This window comes from Nothoprocta perdicaria, unplaced genomic scaffold, assembly GCF_003342845.1.
Source record: "Nothoprocta perdicaria isolate Ctin4 unplaced genomic scaffold, notPer1 scaffold_153, whole genome shotgun sequence".
NCBI lineage: Eukaryota > Metazoa > Chordata > Aves > Tinamiformes > Tinamidae > Nothoprocta > Nothoprocta perdicaria.
Genome location: NW_020454683.1, coordinates 833214 through 858672, shown reverse-complemented (window position 1 = coordinate 858672; position 25459 = coordinate 833214). Strand labels below are relative to the sequence as shown.

Sequence of the window (25459 nt, the reverse complement as noted above, 5' to 3'; positions counted from 1 at the left end):
GACAATTTAAAATTTCAGGCTGCTTTTTGTAGTTATTCCTATACATTGGATTCTTGACTCATACTTCATTGGATTTGGCAAAATAACCTTTAGTAATGACATTCAGTTAGATTAAACTGAATAAAAAAAGATCACAGTTGAATCTTGCTTGCTTGACTTATTTGATTAGCAGTAGAGTTTATTTTTGGTGAATTTATCCAAAGCAAAGTAACAATTTTACAGAATAACTTCATGGCAATGTTACCTTTCTGCATTCAATGGTAAATAGAAAATAATAACAAAATAAAGTTCTTTTAAATTGTACTGACAATTTAAATGTTGCTAATGATGGATGACTGGCTTCCAGCCAACTTCTGTTCACCATGCACTTAGTACAAATTAAGTGCCATTCAATGCAAATTCTCAGGTTTGAGCACATTAAGCACTTACATGTTTTATGCTCATGATGTTCACATACTGCAAAGATTTATTTCATTACAAAGTAGCATTTTTTTTCCATTAGTAGAGTGTTCATAGAAAATTTTATGAAGTGCTCTCTCTTTTAATAATAAAAGCAAATTTGGAACAAAAAAAAAGACAAAATAATTTTCACTATTTTCATTGTGGTAGTAGGAACATAGTATTATCTAGGCAAATGCAGGTTGGCCATGATATACTTGGTTCCACATAAAGTGCACTATAGCTATCTGCAAGAATTGGTAAAAAAGATGTTTTTAGAGGTTTTCAGATCTGTAGATCCCTATTATTTTTTTTTTCAGTGAAGGTGTAGACCCTTCCAGTGGTAGCAATTTTCACCCTGCATAGTGAAAGCAGAAATAAAGAGTTGTTTTGGCTGAGCACTTGTGGAGCTAGTAAAGAGGACCTTTAAGTGCTGCATTGTTGTTAGCAGAAGAAGAAAGAAAGAAAAGGTAGAACAATATGGGTCATCTGTGCTCTAAGTAGATGTGGGAGTATGGAGCACATGACTTGGATGGAAGGGTCTTGATAGGAATAGATGAAGATGACAGAAACAAAAATAAATGCCACTTGTGACAGAAATGCCAAATGAGAATACATCAAAACAAGGAGCATGGAGGGCAGACATGATTCAGATGTCGGTAGTGTGTTGCACTTAGGATGCTGAGACAYATAAAGAAGACTAGTGAGGTGCATAGGTGATGGCATAAATCAACTAGAGCAATGAAAGCTACTTAAAGGGAAATAAGCAAATAAATAAATAAACAAACAAACAAAAAGTAGCAGAGGAGAAAGGAAAAGGGAAAACTCTGCCAGTACTCAGGCYGAAGAGCCTTTAAAGGCTCTCTAATGTAGTAGATGGTGGTGATGAAAATGATGAAGATTATGATGATGATGATGTTTTGTCTTTCTTTCTTTTTTTTTTTTTTTTTCAATGAGACCCATCAAACTTCCTATTGGTTTATGCTGACTGGAATATACAAATCAAGTGCAGATGTCAGTTCAGTGATTGATTGTTAAGTTCCTGTGCATGTACATTGTGAAATGATATTCATTATTTAAATGGCTATTACCTAYTCCATTGTGCATTTTTTTTTAATCTAAAATAACCTAAAATCTACAAAGCAAGAGACAAAAAGGACTGACTCTCAGGCCAGTGGTGACTACTTCCCATAAGGGCACTATGAATATTTGCATGTGCAAGACCAGGAGGACAAAAACAGTTTTTTTTACAGCATGACAGCTGTAAAAGAAATATTGTCAAGGTTCTAGAAAACACTGTGAAGATAGCTCAGGTAAAGGTTTGCAGAGCTGTGAGTGAAAACCAGAGTATGCAACTGCCACTGGAAGGCTTCATCCTTACTACAGTTGAGTCACTAAAGCACCTAAGGCAACAAGTGGGAGGAACATCAGGAAGGGAGATAGCAGGATGAGCAGCAATGATGCAAACTGCCCAGGGGAAAAGTATAAAATGAATTTCAGAGAAGATAAGGAGCACAGAAAATAGGAAGAAATTATAAAATGCTCATAGGGAGTGAAGAGGTTGCAAGTGCATGCTAGCTGGGTTTGGCTAGTATTTAACTATGCACTGGACAATCATGTGGACAGTAAGCTATATTGTGTTGAGCTGCTCAAATACCCATCTGTATCATTATAACCCAGAATAACACAGTGCCAAATAGTTGAATGGTCCATCAGCTTCAAGTAAGCAGAGAAAAACATAAAATATTTTTTGTTTATTCCAGCTTTCTTTTTGTAGTATGTTTCCTCTAAACTAGGGAGGGTACAAAATACCTTAACAGACTAAGCGAGTGTAATAATTGTCTGATGGTATTTCATTACTTTTTCATGATAATCTTTTTTTTTGCAATTATAGTAGACTRTAATTGTAGTCTTATGCGTTAAAATATGTTTTTGAGTTCCTAACATGTGCTACACTTGGACATGAAAGGCTGAACTTCAGATTGACATCTATATATCTATATTTCTATATATCCATAGAAAAAAAAATAGAAAAGAAAGGGCCATAGACCAACAATTTGGACACAAGAATTTTAAATAGTCATTTGAATTGACAAAATATTCAGGGTCATTTCCTCATACAGTATGCAGGTATATCTATAACTTTAATCAGTTCAGTGGAACTGTTTTCACATTGACAGTCTAACAAGGTGAAGCTTTTTTTCAAGATCAGGGTTTTCAGTGTGTTTAGATTTTGCTTTGTAGTCATAAAACAGATACTTCAGATGTTATTAGCAATTAATTCATATTCCATTTTGTACATTCCCTATTTTACAAGACATATAGGAAACTTCCGGTCTTCACTGGGAAATATTTGAAAATGCAAGGCATGATTTTTTTCTAGAACCTGTTTTATGTCACTTAATTATTTAATTGCTAAGCAGTGACAAATGGAAATGAGAACAGGGCTGAAATACCTGGAGACCTGAATTGACCTTAATGGCTATGCTACTCTTTTTCCATCTCTAGCAAAACTGTTTCAATGAACAAAGGAACTAACTGTTAGAAATAAGGTTGATAGCATTATCACAAGCAGAAATTCTCTGTGCATAAGCATGCTTGTTTTACAGCACTTTTGACAAGTACTACTGTTAAAATACCTTTGGGGTATGGCTGAGGATTTGAAATAAAACCCTATTTAATTAGCCTGTTCAATTTTATGTTAAATGAAGAGGAAATATATTGTTATTAACAACCTTATATTTTAAGTTTTTAAGTTTAAATTTTACTTCCAGATAATGTAGAACCTAATGCCGTCCATTTATAAAATGCTAGCATTCAGATTGAAATAACATTTAACTTCTAAAATATGACTAAAGTCCTATAGCAAAACTAAGAAGACATTTGGAAATGCAGTAAAAGGTGCAAAGTTATGTTTTCTCCATTTTCTAGGTTATTGACTATTCTAGGTGATTGACAGTACTTAATATGCTGCCCAATGTGTATATTCTTAAAATAAATAGTAGATTTTCATTCAGTTCCTGGTGAAAAAAATATCTCCGTAAAATATAGTGAGATAATTTGTGCTCACTACTTCTCCTGTTGGCAGTTTCAGTAAAGGCCAGGAACTAAAGGGATACTGAGACTAAATTTCTTTYCTGAGTTTGAAAGGTACTCATGCAGGTGAAAGGTGTGGGACATTACTAGGCAGTGCTCTGACTTAACAATGTGTGGATAATGGCAAAAAATACTTTTATTTGTGTGCCCTAAAAGCACTGTCAGCTTTCAAACACAGAACTGAAAAGGGGGATATGCTGATTAAAAGATATATGTAAAACAACTAATTCTTACCTAGAAAAAGGAATGGTGCCCAGAATTGGCTCTAGGACAATCTAATCATTATTGTCAATAGAGAACTTCAAAGAGAAAATTCTGGATAAAATTTGAATAGTTCTTTTGGATTAGACACAAAGGAATAGGAAAGAAAATTAAAGTTATCTTAATTGGAACAAGTAGAAGCTTTATTCTTTTTGGGCTCAAATGCTCACTGCTGTTGCTAGAAAGAAATTTTGGCAATTCGGATTTCCATGCAGCATTGTCTCCTTTAATTATGTAGATTACCCATGCAGACTCTAAAATGCTACTAGGGTTTTTGGTAGACAAAGTCGATTTTTCTAATGAAAAATGCTGTATATATCCTTTGCACAACTATTCTGCTACTAAGTGTGTTATGGAGTTCTGCACACAAAAGAACTCGGATGTTTTCTCTTCCACAACTGCAGCTGTCACTGCAGTAATGCTAGGTCTCCTTTCCTTTGTATTCCTTTCATAAATCTCTCTGTTCAGGTTAGCATTCCTACAACACATCCTCTTGAAGTAACTAAACCACCAAAGGTACTAAGTGCTTGATAGTTTAGTAAACAACAGTGAACACGATTTTGATTAAAGATTAGATCTTGGTGTGAGAATCAATAATACTGTTATTTTTTAGGTACAAGTTAAAGATGTCATTTGCAAAGCGTGAAGCAATATGTATTGTGGAGAGAATCTTTTCCTTTTTGTTTTAATTGTAATTACCAGGGAATGAGCTTTTGTAAGTGGAAATTTGCCTACAGCTCCAATAAACCTTACTTAGGTGACAGCTTTTTTACCATCGCTTTAAGCACAAGAATGTCTGTTACACTTAACATCTGGATCTGTCACAGCAAAAGCATGAGCAGAGCAACCAGTGGTAAGGGCTTGATGGCAGTTTTTGTTATTAAAAAAAAAAAAGAAGAGTAATATTCAACTTGTCAGGCTTTCAAAAATAAACAAACCAAAAAAACCCAAACAACTTTTTGTCTGATTTGCAGCCAGTGTTCACAGAACAAAGTGGATGCGTAATTGCATAACTTCATCCATACAGAAAATATTTCTCTTAAATGTAAAAAAATTCTCTTAAAAAGCATGTTGATCATCATCAACTCACACAATTCCAAATATTTATCAGAAAAGAGAAACAATGGAGATATAGATGAAATCTGATCGGATTTTGGTTTTTCTTGGAATTCTTTCTTTGCACTCCAAAAACTTGTGTCTTTATGTCACTCTGGATCTCTCCTTTGAGGAGTGATAAACTAAAGGCGATTCAGAGGTTTATTTTGTCTTCGTTTTGCCTAAGACCAATCATTTTTGGTCATGAAAGAATGAAATAAATTTTCTTCACATGTTTATTTAGTTTACAACACATGTAAACTAAATTTATTTAAATGTGATTAATAAATCACATGTTTATTTAGTTAACAGAAGAATGAGATATGACTGACAGTGTTCAACAAATTAATAGTTAAGGGAATTATTACGGTCATTTTAGCTTGCTGTCAAAATAGATAAAATATACTTATTTCCTTCCCAAACAGTTACTTTGGGGGGTTGCTTCTCTCAGTGGATAGTACAGTTTCATTTCAGACTGAAGTAAGAATAAAGATATCCCTTCTGGTGGATGGAGACCTTCTTATATTTAATTACTACTTTCAGAAGGAGAGATGTGCCCATGTATGTTTCTAATGACATTCAGTAAATTTCAATGAGGATTAATCTAATGGGGTAAGGTCTTTGATATTTCTGTTCTGGAAAGGAATTTTTTCTGTCTTCTTCCACTTGCCCTCATGCCAGTCAGTAGATATTTTTGGTTCATCCAAGCCTACCTTTCTATTCTCTTGTCAGAGTGAAAACAGAAATGTCTTGACATTTAAATAAGTTAGGAATGGAAGCAAATGAAGTATAGGCTGACAGTCACTTGTGTGAGCAGTGTTATAAAGGCGGTGTCTGACAATTCATTTAGTTATTTCTTATAAGTTGTGTGGAATTTCATTATTTTAACAAACATTATTGTCACAAACTCTTGTTGAAATAGCTAGTTAAGTCTAGTAGATTATGGTAACAGTTTAGTTATACCAGACCAATGAAAAGAGTCAACAAAGAAATCATTATGATACAAATAAATCTTTGTAATTCCTTTGTGATTTGTCTGTGTTATCGTATAAAAGRCAGGAAAAATCCTATGCTCAGGTTCACTGGGGTTAATTCGATGACTTTTATATTTTTTTTTCTGAAAATAGGACTAGTATGTCCAGATATACCCTCTTGATGAATCTGAGGGTTTCCTGTGGTAGAAGTGAGATCATGGCTGTATTGTTATTAAAAAGTCTAAAAAAAATCTATTTTTATACAAAATAATTACAATATATTAAATTAGCTTTACTTTGTTAAAGTTTGAATGGCTTTGGCAATTTCCTAGACTGAGAGCTTTTTTCAGTGATTAAAAATACAGCATGGAAGATGCTTTGCTTGCATCCTTCCTGCTTCCACTGCAGGAATCTTGTAATTTCAAACTTCAGATTTTAAAAGAGCTTGAAAGCTAAATGTAATATATAATGATTTCAAATCTCATACAGCTCCATTTATACAGTAATTTATAGGCAGTGAACTCAAGAACAGAGCAGTTTCTCTTGTTTTTAACTTTCAGAAATGAACTGTTGTAGCTGACTTTTCATTTTTGGTGCAGTTTCTGAAAAGCCAGAGTAGGATTAAGCCATCTTTGAGTGGCAGAAGAAGAAGTACAAGAGTGGTAGGAGTATCTTTTATAGGAAATAGAAAAAATTCACATTCCTCACACACATTTTAAAAAACAATTGCAAAAAAATAGAGCATGACTTCTATGAAAGCAATAAGAAGAGTCAATTGATTGCAGCTGACAAGATTGTTAATGCAAAATTAACTACATTGGACTAAAATTAGAAACTAASTTTTAAAAGTCCTTGAACTTTGTGAGCTTCATTTTTCCTCTGTTAACATAGCATGGTTGTTTGATTTACTTTTCATCAATGGGAAGATAGAGTTAAATGACTGTAAATTCTATTTCCAAACTCATTCACATAAACTGATTTCTTTCTACTCAGAAAAGTTCAAACCTCTTTCTATGGGACAAATTTTAATTAGTTCAGCATGCCATTTGACCACAGTAAATTGTTTATGAACCAAGGATTTTTACTTGAAATTGGTAAGCATATTTTGGGCGTGTGATTTTTGTTAAATGTTATGAGTTACACTGCTACAACCTACTTTATGAAAGGCTTTGTAAAAATAAAGTGTATTTCTTACTATTAAAATATTAATATATATGCTGGGCAAGTATAAGCATTTGGAGGTAAGGACATTCTAACAGTCATGTTATCTGTGCAGAATGATGGTTATAGCAGCATCCTCCTAGAAAATATATTAACACTAATAGAAGAATGTAAAGAGGATTTGTCTCAAATCATTTTCTGTTCTTTCACAATGATCCCCAGATGCAGCACTAATATTAATAAGATATGGAACTTTATCTTTACTGTATATTTGATTAAAACCACTTGAATTAATTTCAGTACCCTGCCATTCAGACCTCCTTTAGCTACTATTTCATTTTTAACAATAGTGTAATTAGTCTTTCATCTCTGTTCAGAACTTTGTAAATAAGACAGATGTGTAAAAGCATGCACATTTGCATAACTTTGCAGCACGCATGGTAAATGCATGGTCACTTACTGCCTTGATGCTTTCAAAGTGTCCGCCTTGTTTCTCGAAGTCAATAGGCTGCCCATTGAGTGTCCAATAGAAAGTGACATCGAGAGTGTTGTCGTGAATGGCTTTGCAGCTGAGGACAATGCTTTCCCCAACTGTTAGCTCTGTCTTCTTGGGAGTCAGCTCTATTCTTGTAGGTTCTTGAAAATGCAGAAAAGTTAGCAACATTTAAATAGAGATACTGTCATCTGTAACATCTATATCACATGCGATTGAGCTATGCTCAAACCAGCTATTCATAGTTGATTTCAAATACATAGTGCTGAGTGCTGAACTCAGTTCATAACATACACTGAGAAATGGTGGTTATGAGAAGGGGTAAAGTCCATTTTGTGGAAGAAACAGAGTAGGATTTTAAACAATAATAGTAGAAATTGGGGAAGGGATTAAATAATTAATTTTATTAGTCTCCAAAAAAGCTATCTTTTTTTTTTTTTTTATTTTAAGTCTCTAGCACTTGGCAATTTTTAGCATTGTTCCTACAAACAAATAAGAAAAAAAATACAAAAAATGAAATTTCCAGGTGTACTTTATATAGCAAAATGCTTAAGAAATGAAGCCAAAAGGCCCAAAACCTAAAATCAAAACCAGTGATCATATTCTCTTTGAAAGTGGTAAAAATGTGACTTAGATATTAATTGTAACTTAACGATTTAAATTTAAGTACTCTACTAAAGGACTAATTTGTTTATTTCTTCTTACAATTTCTAGCAATACTATTATTGGTTTATTGCTAAATTTCTATTTGACCAAACGGAGTTAGCTGGCTAGCTTGTGTCTATGCAATCCTGTTGTATTCTGCTAGGGTTTCTAAACAGTCATGAAATATTAGAAATAATTAATCACCATTATCATCAAAATATTTTGCATACCTTTTACAGATACTGATGCAACAATTTCTGCAGACCCAAATACATTTTCACCTTGGCATACATATCGTCCTTCATCAGATTTGGAAGCATTCAGGATTCTCAGACTCCCAGATGGAAGAATAGTTACCCTAAAAATAACAGATACATAAATATATAAATATATCCCCAGTTTTAGCAGCCAAACTCCATGCTGCTATCTTTTAAAGCTAATAAATAAGATTAAGGACTACTGCTTCTGTAACTAGGGAAGATGAAGATGATAATTGAATTCTTTTCTGTTTCCAAAGGGCTGTAATGAACCTATTTTATTTCTGCTCTTTCCTTAATTCAAAAAGTCTCAGGGAGGGATCAGTGGATTAGTATTCTCTGACACTTATCAGCAGTGAATGTTAATGAATCTTTTGTAAAAAGTAAAAAAAAAAGGTGATTCTCCATAATTTGTCTTTAAGCTTCACTACTACATTATTGTGAAATCGTATTTCAATATCAAGCATTACTTATTCCTCTTGAAACAAAAAAAGACCTTAAAAATTAAATGTAAGAGGAAAGAGAAGTACAATGTAAAACAGAGTTAGAAGAAAAGCCTAAAATTAATTGTATCTGGTCTAAATATGATTTATGGCATTATCATACAAAGTGTAGTATAAGGATTTAAATGATTTCTGCTTTTTTTTTTTTTTTTTTTTTTTTTTTTTTTTTGTAGTTCAGTTTATATATATTTTCGGGAGTCCTGTATCTGCTCCGTCTCTGGATGAGCAACGCAATGGAAGCATACAGATGAAAAATGCTGTCTAGACATTTGCATTTAAAAGGCTGACACTTTGGCTTTGTTTATATYGTCTCAGTCACAGAGACCATGAAACTTCATAGATATGAAACTGAACTCACTTCGGCTGTTTAAAAATAGTGAAGTTGCAAATGTATTTTATGGTAAAGCTGCTGCCCAAGAAGGCATGTAAATACGTAGTCCTTCTCTACTGCAGAGAAAGGAACTTCAAGTCTACTTGGGATATGGCACCTACTAAGCAGCATCTAGGCAGAGTCCTATTTGCAGATGCTGTTCTCCCAGTACCAGGCTGGATGTTGGCTTTGGGGTCTCTTGCAGGACATGGCAGATATGCATTTGAAGTCCTCAGCAAGATATTACTTGGCAAGTGCTCAAAGGTATCATACAGAAGTGAAGGGGGAGCTGAAAGAGGAGCTTCCTTCTTATGCATTTTGAAAGTCAGGTAAGATCTCTGTCACAGAAAGCATCTAAATCGGTGGGTGACTCTGCTCCAGGGATGATTGGATTTAAGGACATATTTTTGTAGTCAGGCCTTTCTATTGGTTAATGCAGTGAGTAGCATTCCTTCTGCTGCTAATGTTAATGCTAATGATAATCCCATAGTGAAGCTATCCTCCAAAACCAAGTGAGGACCAATATCTTGGTTTTCTCTTGGAAGAGAAGTGCTCAAGTATGAAGTAAGGAGCCTTCTTCATCCTGATTAACAGGTCTGGGTTGGTCTCTCCAGCAGATAAAAAAAGAGAAGGAATTCCCTTTTGAGGTCTAATATTACAATACGAAGCTGAGTTACCCTTGATATATACTAGGAATGATTTACTAAATGCTTTGGATACAATAACAAGTACAAATCAAATCCCTAATGTAAGGATCTATAACTTTTTTTTTTCTGGAAAAAAAAATACCCAACACTCTCAGATCCTGCTTGTGAAAAATGACATTTTATTATCTGGTTTATAAAAATTGTGGTGGAGAGACAAGATTTCATTTTAGTGACAAATGTACTTCTATTCACTTCAGATGTAAAAGCCGTCATTGCTCTCAGCAGTGAGACAGAAGAAAATAACAGCTTTGAAAGTGAATAGGAGCAGAGGAAGGACATGTCAGCTTCCTAGTTCCCTGCTGCCATCGGATGATGTATCTTCTATTTTGATTTAAACACATACTTATTGGTATTTGAGTCATGTTATTTGTCTAAAGGTAATGTTATAGAAGACAATTATATCAGATAAATGCTTTTACACCAGAGTTTTTTTTTTTTCTTTTTTTTAAATGAGCTGATCTCAAATTTTGTTTAGATATGTTGCATCTTTTAAGAAAGATCTGGCTTAGGAACCGATGGCATAACTTTCCTTCCTTTATGCTAGAGGGCTTTTGTATTTTCCCTCTCAGGTTTCTCTATGATCAATGTTTTAGTACACTGTGTAATCTGTATAACAATAGTCTTTGCAGAACAGTGATAGCTTTCCTCAATGTGCTGTCAACATTAGACAAATGAAAGGCAACTTGTACAGTGTTTACAAATTATAAAAGCTTATACACAGAGAAAGTCCTGATATAAAACAGTTTTTCAATTTGAGCTTGGAGGAAAAGAAAGTAAAATGTATATGGAAGATTATCTGATGAATCTTATGCACATTATCAGATACATTCCTATTTAGCTAAAAGCTCTTGCTATACATGAGAAAAAAAAAGTAATCAGTCAAAGGAATTGCAAACACATTCACTGGTGAATCATTTGACTTAGAAATTAATACTTCCTTTAAATGCCTAGCATTCATTTCTTCTTTCTTTTCCTTGTCTTTGGGAAGAATGCCAGACACTAGTTATGTTGGAAACTGAACAGCTTTCTTTATTCACAAAACGTGCTGCACACAGCAGGAATACAGTCTTCTCCTCCCTCTCTGCCAATATCTTTCAGTCTTAGAGAGACCACTTGCCTAGTATGTTTATGTATTTTAATAAGGAAATTACACAGTAGAATGTTTTTTAGCTTCTAGAGTTAGGGATAATTGAACAAGTCATGAAAAATACTAAATTATTAATTTATTAATAATGATAGATAATGATGATAGAGGAAAAGATGGATGATAGAGAAAGGATGGATGAGGGGTAACGGTGACAGTTTTTTGATTGCTGTTTTAAGTACATGGAAAAATTATTGTAATCACAGCAATGAGATGGATGTTGTCCATTCTAAAAACATGAAAGAACTTTTATCTCTGCAGAATTTTCATATATTTAATAATACCAAGAAAAAAAAAGAAATGAGGGATAATGTCTTAGAATCAATAGAAATTTGGTTTAACATCAATGGCAAGCAATGTTTCTAGCAACATTTTAGTGAAAAGAATAATAAATATACAGCAACAAATAGACTTCAGATTAAGTGCAGCTTAATTTAACTACAGTACACTGAGGTAGACTGGGATACAAAAAAATCAGATGCTAGAAACTGAAGATGAATCAAACATTACTGGCATGGGAAGATCAGAACATCAGACAGAAGGACTTTGATGATTTTGAGTACCAGACTCATAGAAAAATAATGTGGCTCTGAGTTTCCTGTACTACTTAGCAAAGACAGACACAATCTCAGAATATGTAAGATGTGACCCTTGTAGCTGGTTATGGAAGTATTAATAGATGGAGCAGATGGGGGGTAGAGAAAACATAATTGCTAAAAAGTCATAGCCATGATTAATGTGATGTTATATATAACTAAATATTCTCTTTTAAGACTTCAAGATTGGTCTTATCAATGGACAGTAATTAACTTTTTCACATATTACTTCCAACTGTTTATTTTCACTGTAAAAATATTTGCAATATGTTGAGTGAAAGCTATTGTTTAGCAAAACCACTTAAGATTGGAAATGTTTTAGTTCTTTTTTTTTTAATCAAAAAGTATCATATCACACAGTTCTGTCATTTCACTAGTTTTATTTATTTTTCATCAATGAAGCATGTTTGTGGTAGGGCAAGATCTCAGAAAAGGAATGCACTATTTAATCTAGAAGGATGAAAGCTCAGACTTTTTGCGTAAGAGATACTGGAAAAGTATTCTCTGAGACCAGGTTTCTGTAGAGTAGCTGATGAACGTAAACTGAGATCATAAGAAATGTAGGATCTTTGCTTATAGATGGCATTTGGAAGTACTTTATTTGATATCCAGAGATACTTTCTAATAGTTAGTGCCAAGTCATAGAGAGGTCAGTAAAACAATAGTTTTACTGTTGTTTTGAGTAAGGTAGAAAGTAGGGGTGAATGACAAAGATTTGGTTCCCTCAGGCTGGTGAAGTTTTAGGAAAAGGACCGAGTACAACACAGTATTTCACACACTCATGTGAGAAGTGTGAGTGTGACAGGATTTTTAGGAAGATGCTGAAGATGCCTATATTGCATAGTATTTTTGATTGAAATGTAGCTTTTTTTTTCTTTCAACCTTACTTTTTTATACTCATAAAACTTTTGAGATGGATGGTAACCTTTTGTCTTGTTCTGAAAAGAGAATGATGGGTCATCATCATCCTGATATATAAACCATAGACTTATTCTTCCTGCCAGTGTTGATGATTTTTTTTTTTTGCCTTCCAGTACTATCCTAAGAATAAATGAAATTTATTACCTGTCTGGATTCTCTTACTGCCCAACTGTCTTATAGACAAAATAAACTTCCATCGGAATTTGGTACCATCACCTAAGGAAATTTTCAGATACTATTGAGATCCTATAGAGGTCACACTGTTTTAGATGACAGAAAAATCTCAGCTTTATCACCAACGGCAGTTTTACCTTCACCTTCTGGGTCAAGGTTTCACATTTGTGCTTCCTATCACATGTGAAATCAGTGAGCGGAGACTTTCATCAAGATTAAGATAATAAGAAGGTGGAAGCCTGATTTTTATTCTGCTTTATCATTCATAATAGAGTCTCAAATGCAGATGTACTGATAACGTGTCTAGAATTTATTTAAAATTCTATGACAGACTCTTGAGATCATGAATAGTTGAAGACAGTGAAAGTTACAATTGTTACACAAATTTCAAGAATTTACTCAATATTTGTAATGATGGATAGAGCTTTGGRTCATAACAGAAATGAAAGCTAGACAGCTTACACTCAGAATTTTACATTCTTTAAAAACAGCTATAAAATTAAAATGCTATAGGCATATTGTATGGAAATTTTCTTTTTGAGTAGGAAGAAGTAGTAATGAGTAATGGTACTCTTGATTTGGCTGCATACATATTTCCCTATTTATATTCTTAATTTGTCCTTTTGTGCATTTAGTTTTTCACTGAAGAAGTTTTTTAAATAGGACTTTAGAAGAACAATCAAAGCAATATTAATGAAAAATTTAATGAAGAGTTACTGAACAGTTAGCTCTGCATACTTCATCTCACAGTAACTGGCTAGAAGAGAAGCTATTGAAAAGATCAGAAATTGTCTCCCATATTTTTCACTGAAGTCTTAAAACAGGAGTATGAAAAAGGTTTGTATACATGTTGGAAATAAGAATTTTTTACATGCAAATGCAGAGTTGTTGCTTTGACTCATTTAGCCTAGGGACTTTCAAAGTGTTCTGACTGACACAATCTGTCATTTCACATGAGCCAAGATATGGGATCTGTCAGTATTCTTTAATGTAGATTACAGGGAATCAGGACAAGTATTTGTAAAGGTCTGAAACCTTTATTTCTCCTTGAATGACTGTAAGCTCTCCTATTTCCCTTTCTTGTTCCTCTCGCTCCTTTATAATAGATCTGTAAGCCTCTAAGCCTCGCAGGAAATGGATATGACTTATTGCTATAGTAAAACCACTGAAGTAACCAGAATGCCATCTACTTTTATATACATTTTTTTATATTGTCACACTAGACAGAGTCTTTTTAATCTAAAAATTGTTGACCTAAGTAGGAACATGACTATGTATGATTCAGTCCCTCAGCACAACACAAAATTAGTTGCATTTAATTAGTTGCATTTTCTTCACTTCAGATTTTCAAATATTTATAATGGTTGCAATATGTGTGTGTGATATCCTAGCTCATTATAATAAGTTAAGGCTCATCAGTAATGTACTGTAAGATACTTGCAGCTGTACTTAATCTAATTTATGCAAACTGACTTGGGGCAAGTTTTCCAAAGTAGTCATAACACAGCCTTTCATTTTGCCCTTGCCATTCACTGCATTGTAGCATTTGTGCATGAAACTTGACCCTGACTGCAGATTGTGGTCGCATATATAAATATAACTTTAAGCAGCTGACACTAAAAGTCAACTTTTGCTGAAAAAGTCAACAAATGTAAATTCTGTTGCATGGAGAGGCAATAAGTATGATTTCTCCAACACTGCTGAGCAGTAACATTTAGAAACTACTGATATGTTAGAATTAACATGGTCTCTTTGAGTGCCTTTTTCTTTGTACTGGTAGATTTTAACAGTTTTACTGGTTTTAACAGTTGTCCTTATTAATGTCTCAATTCAGACTCATATTTAAGCACATATTTATCTTTAAAAACTATAAATAATATTATATGTTGATGTGTGTGATAATATGTTGATAATGTAAAGGTGCTTTAGACCTCTGCTATCGTACAGTATACTTAATCAGAGTATAAGAGTAAGTGGAAGAGAGATTCAAATTAATATTACCTATGCAAAAAAAAAAAAAAAAAAAATCACTGGCACACTTAAGTAGATATCAATTGATACGTTTTGAAAAACTAACATCACATAATTAATTGGCATCTTGCCATTTTGATCAAATATTTTGCCCCACAATAAGTTTGGTCTTGTATAAAGAGGAAGAACTAGCAGAATCTCAGGGAAGAGATTCCCTCCAGAGAAGAACGAAGGCAATTTAGGATCATTATTCATTTACAATTAAAAGTTATTTTAATAACTTAATAAATTAGATGTATATCTTTGGTTTCAATGTCTGAAGTATTCTGACATTAGAAAAGATTCTTGCTTTTCAACAAAAAGGCTATATCAACATAATATATTTCTCCTAGTACCTATGTGACAGCAGTGAATTATTAACTTATTCTATTTTTCCCAGAAGCCCTAGAAATAATAAAGAGCTTGTAGGACTTCATAATTTTCCCTGGAAGAAGAAATATATATGGGAAACCTTTAGTTACTTTAAGATATTTCCATATTTCAATTGCTAGCTAGAAGGATGAGACTAGAACTAAAAGCAGACTTGGTATATAAGAGGGGAAATACAAATAGATTGGTAGTCAGGGGGCAGATTTAGATGGTGTAAAATGACAGTTTCRCTCAAGTACATGGTTCTACTTTAATTTATACTGAGTGAATTCACAGCTCAAAACAGTCATACCATGCTATGTTTGAAGTGCTAACACTAACTTCGGCAATATAATATGAACAGTGGAATTATTTTCATATTACCCTGCAGCACAATATGCTTTAATTTTATTGAAATGAGATTCTTGCAAATTTAAGACTGCTAATTGGATGTTTACATGGGAAGTTTTCATGTGCTTAGGGCAGCAATCATCTAGCTAAAGCATTATTATTGTAAGCTTTGTAATAATGTCCAGTCAGATGGAACCTGTTTTCCAACATTGATTCATGTTCCATAGAAACAGTACTAGAATATTAACTGCAGGTGGTATTTCCATGTAACACAGCAATGAAATTTTCTCTATCCCATCTCTCTGGAAAATTATTTTGTTAGAGAAGCTGTTTCTCTATAGACACTAGAGCCAGAAGAGTCTGCTTAAAAAATGCAAAGACTGAGATAATTTTAGAGATCATTTTAGTGATCTACTGATATATACTGGTGTTTGAAGTTGATTTACAAATTCTCATGTCGACTATCTCATATGTTCTACCAACTCAGCAGAGCTCAAAGATAAGCCAAAGATGGTGATGGCATCCTCAGCACCTTGAGAGTTAAACTTGTTCTGACTTCTGTAAACAGTGAAGAATATATTATATGGACGGTAGCAAAAGATACTGAATCAATGAAGACTGATATCCTTCATCATTCCCTCCRCCTCTGGAGGAGTGTGCAAAGCCTGCACACAGAGCAATTTTGTCCTGAAAGAAACAATCAGAGATCACAATATTGTGAACTCACAAGATGCATTCCTTGTTTGCTCAATTCTGCAGCCTGCCCTGAGAAACTCAAGGATTTCTTCTGTCATCCTGTTTAGGACTTASATCTACTGAGAAGATCTAGATAATCTTACACTAGCTCCAGGAAGATGGCAAAGGATAAAGGCAGGAAACTGTTTCATGCTTCTGTTCTCATTTTATGATATTTCACACCTTGAGATAAATGCAGTACAGAAATCTACTTGGTAAAATTGACCACATAAAAAAGTGAGAAATGAGTGCAAGCACATACCAAGTGATTTTCCTTCACAATTCCTTTACAATTCCTTTGTCCTGACTTAATTCAGCAATTCAGCAACACTGGAAGATTTCTGTACTGTTCACATAAACTGAGCACGCTATCCACAAGTGTGTAAGTCGAAGTGTGTAACTCTTCTGAACATATTGTATTTTATTTATTTTATCYAAGCTGAGGATTCAGTAACATCTCTCATGAATAGCAGTGCCTAATAAAGCATGTGCTTCTTCCCCAGCACATGCAAAATTATCACAGGAATATCTGAACTCCAGCTTTCCTTGAAAACCATCTTACTCCATAGACAGTCAATTCTAATTCCATTTCCCTATTGATAGTCAACCCATTACTGTTTGATCATACTGACAAGATCTTGCTCTGTTTAAAATTTTATAAAGGTTATATGTCTAACTAAACTCTCAAGTCAGTAGCTTTCTTGTATTTTGCAAAASAGCCAGTTTAACCTGTGTGTGCAAACATCTTGATGATTCTGTGATTCTGCAAAATCTGTGATTCTGTGATCTTGAAGGAGATGCAGTGCAGTGGTGATGCAGTTTAATGGCATTAGCTGAATACAAAAATTCTTCTAGACTGTAAGAATTGTAAATGGCATTTTGCCCATAATGGACTAGGATCTTATTATACTCAGATGTCAGGTCAGCTCAGTTCATTTAACATTCTGGAAGAGAATCTGGTTCTGTGGCTGAGAAACTAAATAAAACAACTTTTTTTTTTTTTTTTTTTTCCTAGTTTCATAAGGTGAAATATGGACTTTTAACTGGAAAAAAAAAGTTGTTAAAATGACACATGTTCCTTTCAGAGAACAGTATTACCACTCATACTAAGGGTGAAAAGGATAAAAAGCTCTTACTGGCAAGCAATCTATTGATTAAGATACTTTGAATGTTAAAAGCTTCAGTTTAGTTTGGCGTACCTTGTACTTTTGCCATAACTCAAAAGATTTTACTTGTAAATTGTAAAAACAATCCAGTAGGAAGTGCTTCTCTTTAAAAGTGACAAATCTACAGCTGTTTCATTGTGCATGAACAAGAATAGATGGAATTACCCTGGTAACATAAGTTATGAACACTAGAGCATGAGAAACAAAAATAGTTTTAAACACAGTTACCTGGAGCATCCTGACTATCTGAGGCTTCATCAATGTTTTGCACACTAATAACAAAATTTTGCACTTCAGCAGATGAATGTCCTAATTGATAACTGTCTCTTCCTACTGCAATCTTGTATCACATTTATCTTCCTAAAGCTACTTCATATTGGTGGCTACTAAATATCCCATGATAACGTAACCAAAACCTATTTTCTAATTGAGGAAAACACAAGACAGAGAACATAAAGTCATATTATCAGTCTCTAAATGCATGATGCTTTCCCTTTACTTGAGACCTTGGTCTCATCACCCTTTCCTATATGAACCCCTAATTCTTTTCTGTGTTGACCTTGCCTTATAACTTTGTATAGTAATTCAGATATTTTAATTTGATTTCAGTGAAATATTAGTGGCAATATGGAGACTGAGGAACTCAATGAACAACTTTTCAGTCAAAAGACTGCCTGTCCTTTTTTGGTTTAAGACTAATTGGATAAAATATGTAAAAACCGTCATATCACAGGTCACTCAGTTACTTAACGGATTGTGTTCTTCTGAAACTTGCCTCCTGCTATTTTGGTTATACAGAACCTCAACTTCCAAATATGACATAAAGGATAACTCTCTCCAAACCTTTCTTTTAGCTTACTTCTACTTTGTGTCTCCTTCTGAAAAGCTGAAACCATGAATTCTAACCTTTAAAACAGCTTAGACTGATTCACGGATGAGTGCTCTAAACATAAAGGATCTTTTCCTCCATCTAAGCTACCGAATTGAACTTGATGTTTTAAATCTCCAGTGATTGACTTGACATTCCAAGTTGGCTGTCTGTTCAACTATGTCCTATGTTCCTCTTTATGACTGTATTAGAAGTTTACATACATGTAGGAAGGTCCGCTTCTCAGGATGGGGCAATGAGTCCTGAATCATCAAGTTTTTGTATAGCCACACATCTCACTTTTGCACGCTGTTATTTTCTAAATCTTTTCTATGTCTTTTTTTTTTCTTTTCTTTTCTTTTTTTTTTTTTTTAAGGTACTTTGCTCTCTTTTTAATGTTTGTACCTATGTGCTCTGAATCATTTCACTAGGCCAGCTGGGACTAGGACAACTGGACTCTGTAATATAGCATTTTGCTATATTACCACCTTTCTTTCTCTCTTCTGAGATCCTGGAACAGTCAGAAAGTCAGGGATCAGAGGTGATGAAAATAAAGAGATTTTTCCTAGGTCTTCAGATTGGACTGCATACAGAATTTCTTGAAAAGTGATTAAAGAGTGCTGAACTAAGGACAAACCTGAAAGGATGGGTGAGCCTGCAGAACACAGTGGATTAAGATAGAGTTTTTAATGTGTCTTTTCTCAGCATCTGTTTCAAAGTTACTTCCATGTAGAAACTTTCCTTATTCCYATTTCACTTCAAATACAATATAGATCCCGTGGATCAAAGATCTGTTGTGCTTTTGGAGTGTTCACTTGGATGAGAAGTTGCAGCTGATTCCTCAGAAGTCAGGCTGACTCATGCTCCAGTCACACATGTGTGCATTCCTGCTGAACTGAGATTACACCAGCACCTGATACATCTTTTTTTTTTTCCTAATTTTCAGTTTTTCAACTTGCAATCCAAGTAGCTCTTTGGATATGATTACATCATTATTTATGAACAGCACAAGAGTAAGGAATGAATTATCTTTCTTATAATTCATAATTTCATAGCCTTTTACAGGAACTTTCCACAAAAACAGACTCATTTTATGAGATAATCCTACCTAGTTCAAAAGTTCAATCCTTTTACAGAAGTAGGCATCTAAACTGCCAGYTAATTGTAGGACTATGGAAGGTGAAGATTATAATAACATGCTTTTTTTGCTACAAGGATCAGGTAACAACTTTTTTTGAGATCAAGGTGGCCTGTAGTTTAGAACTGTACCTTAAAAAGAGGAGAGATTTACATCAAGTTAACTTGTGATAATATTTTAATCATATTAATGTGATTATCATATTAATAACAGGTTTTACATGTAATATCCAGAAATCCTTGATTTTCAAGGTGCAGCTTGACACTGTCATTCACGGACCAATATTCTAACCTCAAAGTTTGTGTTTATTCTGGAAGTAGGTTGATTTAAAAGTTCAGATGTTGAACCTAATGAGATTCAAAGTCAAAAACAACTAGTATGAATTAAAAGTAAAAATACTCTCAAATTAGTTTAAGTTTTGTCCTTGATTACTTAATATAATATTATATGAATGCAGAATAAATGCTGAGCAACCAGCAACTACTTTTGTAATCCAAGAACAGAAGATATATTTTCACTTATATCTTTAGCCTGTAGCAGAACAATGAACAGACTGCCTCTCCAGTTGTTCAGAAATGACTCGGTCAGTAGATATATCAGTTTGTTAATCACCTGGTGCTGCTGTAAAATAGGAAATAAATACGGATTTACTATGATTATGCATGCAGAGGCAATTTTAGCAATTACTATACAGGTGTGCAGAGCTTGGGACCTCCAAATCATTTACRAAACCATGGTCCATCAACTGCTCTTTCACAGGCTGCTTTTTCTATCTAATTGGGATTTGCATCTAAAAGCTTTTCTTGGTCAAGCTGGAATTAGTTGCATTTATAATTTGGTATTATGGTCCACATTTGGTATTTATTTAATCATAATGCAGTGATTGTCTAAATTGCCTGGCATTTTTTACCTCCAATCTTGATGACTGTTAAACAATGGAATTCATTAAGCGGGAGCTTATTGCTGTCCTTGGAAAGACATGCAAATACCAGTGATGATACAAGAAAACTTCCTCATTAGTTTCTAAGCAGTTTCTTGCTTAAAATAGACACTTTCATCCATTTTGCATAGAGAGGATATCAGATACTAGTAAATCATTGGATCACTTTGGGATGGAGACAAGAGGTGACAGAGTTTTTCTTGCAGTCACCACTTGTTCAGGAGGAACTCCATTTTTTTTTTGAATTACTTCAGAATTTGGAAAAGTTGAAAACTGGTTGGAAGAACAGTAGCAATGGCTAAGTAGTGTTAAAATAATCTAAGAATGAAAGTGCAACAGACTAGAGCCCTTAGGCAATGCTATCATGAAAAAACAGAAACCAAAGCATGAGATGAAAGATTCATGTTCCCTTTGACTCTAAAGAAAACTTACATCTTGAAGCAAACATCACATCTTTTACAAGTATTTTCACCTCATAATGCAAATATTGATGCTGTTGATAATATATGCCATTATAAATTCGAAATCCAAACAAAGCTTACCAGAACTTGAGGGTGTTTGAACGAAGATAAAGGTTTAGTGTTTAAAAAAAGAGTGGAATACATTTTTGATATAATTTGAAATTTGAAATTTTGAAGTGTGTTTGAGATTTGGTTCAGGCTCAGCTATGCTACAACATTTGTGACAGTCTGATCATTCAGTGTTTTCATTATWTTCTTCTTTTCTAGACTGGCATTAATCCATTTCTTAATGGATCTTCAAGGATCAAGCCTTCTAAATCTAAGAATACTTAAAAAATATTTTGTTTGCTTGTTTGCTTGCTTGCTTGCTTGTTTTTCCATGCACACACAGTAAGGAGTAAATCAAGCTTCTGCTTGGACTATGGAAACTTGCCTGTGCCTTTTGCAGATATTACAACACAGAAGCCTAACAGACCTCTGCAGTCACTGACTTCCAWGTTCACCTTTTGGGGTAACTACATTCTGAAAGAGATTTTATCTACATAATTGGCTTATGCTCTGCTTATATTTTTAAGACTATCAGACTTCATTAACCCAGGGCTTACTTGTCCATTATCATGGACAAGTCGGAGGACTTGAAGAAAGCCAACGTCACTCTGATCTTCAAAAAAGGCAAGAAGGAGGACTCGGGCAACTACAGGCCGGTGAGCCTCACCTCCATCCCTGGAAAACTGATGGAACAGCTCATTCTGGATGCTGTCTCCATACACGTGGAGGAGAAGAAGGTGCTCAGGAGTAGCCAGCATGGATTCACCAAGGGGAAATCACGCTTGACTAACCTGATTGCCTTCTATGATAGAGTGACTGGATGGATAGATGAGGGCAGAGCRGTGGATGTTCTCGATCTGGACTTTAGCAAGGCTTTTGACACCGTCCCTCACAACATTCTCCTGAGCAAGCTTCAGAAGTCTGGGATAGATGGGTGGATGGTGAGGTGGATTAGGAACTGGCTCGATGGCAGGGTGCAGAGAGTGGTAGTCAGTGGCACAGACTCCAGCTGGAGGCCTGTAGTTAGTGGTGTCCCCCAGGGGTCMGTCCTTGGTCCGGTCCTGTTCGATTTCTTTACCAATGAYCTGGATAAAGGAATGGAGTGCTCGCTCAGCACTCCTTTGCTGACGATATGAAACTGGGTGGTGAGAAACCTCATGAAGTTCGACAAGGGTAAGTGCAGGGTCCTGCACTTGGGGAGGAATAACCCCATACACCAGTACAGATTAGGGGTTGACCTGGAGAGCAGMCCTGCAGAGAGGGACCTCGGTGTTGTGGTGGATGACAACATGACCATGAGGCAGCAGTGTGCCCTCGTGGGCATATCCCACCCTTGTGGGATCCTATTGGACCCTTTTGGCCAAGAAGGCCAATAGGATCCTGGAGTGCATTAAGAAGAGCGTCTCCAGCAGGTCAAGGGAGGTGATCGTCCCCCTATATACAGCCCTGATAAGGCCACATCTGGAGTACTGTGTCCAGTTCTGGGCTCCCCAGTATAAGAGGGATGTGGAGCTGCTGGAGAGAGACCAGTGCAGGGCTACAAGGATGATCAGGGGCCTGGAACATCTGCCCTATGAGCAAAGGCTGAGAGAGCTGGGCCTTTTCAGCCTGGAGAAGAGAAGGCTGAGGGGGGACCTGATCAGTGTGTATAAACACCTCACGGAAGGCAGTGAGGAGGAGGGGACCAGCCTCTTTTCAGTGAGGCCAATGTGGCCAGTGATAGGACTAGAGGAAATGGCCACAAGCTGAGGCACCAAAAGTTCYACAGGAACTTAAGRAAACATTTCTTGACAGTGAGGGTGMCAGAGCCCTGGAACAGGCTTCCCAGAGAGGTTGTGGGGGTCTTCTTCTCTGGACATCTTTAAAAACCACTTGGATGCAGGCCTGTGCCACCTGCTCTAGGTGACCCTATGTGTGCAGGGGTTTAAACTGGATGACCTCTGAGGTCCCTTCCAACCTTAAACATTCTATGATTCTATGATCATGAGAAAAAATGTAGACTAACAACAAGAAGTTCCCAGAAGTGTTAACAAAAACATTTGTTCCCACAACATTTGTAGTGGCATGAGAGAAAAGCCTGTATTATGAAGGTGACCAGAAGTAGTGTGCAGGGATTCATAAAGGGTAAATCATGTCAACTAATCTGATAGCTTTCTATGATGGAGTGACTGACTCCAAGAGCAGGGGAGAGCAATGGATGTTGTCTACTTTGACTACAGGAAGGTTTTAAACACTCTGTCTCTCATAACATCTTCATAAGCAAAGTGATGAAATACAGTCTAGATGAGCAGATAATAAGGTGGATTGAAAACTGGCTAAATAGTAGAGCTCAGTGGTTTGTGATCAGTGACACAAAATGATCTGGATGAAGGGACAGAGTGCACAATTGCTCATAACACAAAACTGCTAGAGGCCAATGCTGCCCTTCAGAGGGGTCTGCCCAGATTGGAGAGATGGGCAGAGAGGAACCTCATGAAGTTCATCAAAGCAAGTGCAGAGTCCTGCACCTAAGCAGGAAAATCCCCATGCACCAATGCAGGCTGGGGGTTGACCTGCTGGAAASCAGCTCTGCGGAGAAGGCTCTGGGAATCCTGGTGGACAGCCCATTGAGTATAAGCTGGAAATTGCCCCTGTGGCCAAGAAAGTCACAGTGGTATCCTAGAGTGCATTATCAAGAACATTGCCAGCAGGTTGATGAACATTATCCTCCTCTTCTACACAAGAGCAGTGGTGAGACTCTACCTGAAGTGATGTGTCCAGTTCTGGAGTTCTAAGCGCAAGAGAGACATAGAGTTACTGGAGCAACTCCAGTGAAGAGCTAYTAAGATGATGAAGGGCCTGGGCTCCTATAAGGAAAGGCTGGGAGAGCTGTTGCAGTTCRACCTGGAGAAGACTCAAGGAGGATCTTTTCAATGTGTAGAAGTTCTGAAGTTCCCTCCCCTTCTGAAGTTCCCTGCCACCTGAATGGCAGGAAGTAAAGAAGATGGGGCAATACTCTTTTCAGTGGTGCCCTATGCTAGTGGGCACAAACTAAAACATAAGAAGCTCTGTTTGAACATGCAGAAAATTTCCTTACTGTGAAGGTGACTGAGTCCTGGAACAGGCTGTGCAGMGAGGCTGTGGAATCCCCTTCTTTGGAGATAATCAGAAACCATACAGATAAAATTCTGGGTAACCTGTTGTAGGTGATTCTACTTGAGTAGGGGCATTGGACTAAACAGTCTCCAGAGGTCCCTTCCAACCTCAGCTGTTCTCTGCCATTCTGTGAGAATGACTTGATAAAGAATGATTAAGGATAGAGTCTTTAAACATGAATTTGAACAGATGTTTTTTGACTAAGCCCTGGAGCAAATCACAATGCCAAAAGTCAAATAAAGAATGCCGGCATGTTGCTTCTTCCCCTCTAAGACTTAATAACTGATAATTTTAGGTATGCAAGATTATCTAAATACTATATACCACTGGAAGAGAAATGCCAATTTGATAATGTCTACTAGGGAAAAAATTACCACCTTCATCAAAGAATATCAAATATTAGGAATTTAAAAGAATTCAATTTAGATTAAGCCTGTGTTCAGAGGGAGATACAGATTGATTCTTATTTCATTCAAGGCAATATGCTTCTCCCTAATTACTGTATTATAAAATTATCATTTTCATCTTTGCAAATGCCAAATGAATTAATCACCATGTCTAAACAATGGATATCTTGGCAATAAAATAATGATTTGCCTCTCATTCTGTGTTATTATACCAGTTCTTGGTCTTCATGTTGTAAGACTAACCATAAGATTTCATTTTGTTTGGTTTAATTAATAGGAGAYAGCTAAAATAAAACTCACAAATGCGGAAATTCAATTTAAAGGTTCATAAGTCTGAATGAAGAAAGCTAACACATAGATAATCACACTTGTAAACATATCTGCTTAAAATAGAAATAGGATGGATGCTAAAAATATCTTTTTACACAGGTATTTATTTTCATTCAAATTTATTATTTTCAGCTCTTGAACCTGTGGAGGAGCTATGTACTTATTAAAAGATGGGAAATAAAAAGTTTCTATGTCTTGCACTGTACCTCAATTTGTCATTCCACAATCACTCTGTATTGTATATCACAACAAATTTGAGATAGATGAATAATGGGCATTTCCATACAAATAGTCAAAACACAAAACTGAGCATTTATGTTAGCCTTTTGTTTCATTGATTTTCCATAGGCATGGGACATGACAAAATTAACTCTCCATATGCATTGATTTCAAGCACATTCTAGTAAGGCTAGAAAGTCTGCCAAATGCCCATGGAAGTGGTGGAGTCTTCTCTCTAGAAGTACCTTGTCCCCTATTGGTGATGTTTTTGTCTCTCTGCAGAAGCTCCTGCTATGGATTCTCAAAAGTCTTCATTAACGTCTTATGTAATGTCTTGAATATAATAAATACTTTCAATTTTCTTTTGTCCCCGAAGGGGATGGCAGCTAGATAAGGAGCCTGATACATAAAAATTCTATAATGTACATAATAAAGATATAGGCAATA

General features: G+C 35.4%; 1 protein-coding gene across 1 annotated transcript in view; it reads right to left on the bottom strand.

The window, feature by feature from the left end:
* CNTN5 (contactin 5) overlaps positions 1–25459 on the bottom strand; it is a 615891-nt gene that overhangs the window by 67001 nt on the left and 523431 nt on the right. Inside the window, exons 13-14 of the mRNA XM_026034957.1 lie at positions 8394–8521; positions 7486–7661 (exon numbers count right to left, since the gene is read on the bottom strand). Of these exons, the coding sequence (XP_025890742.1) occupies positions 7486–7661; positions 8394–8521 (304 nt within the window). The remainder of the gene's footprint in view (positions 1–7485; positions 7662–8393; positions 8522–25459) is intronic.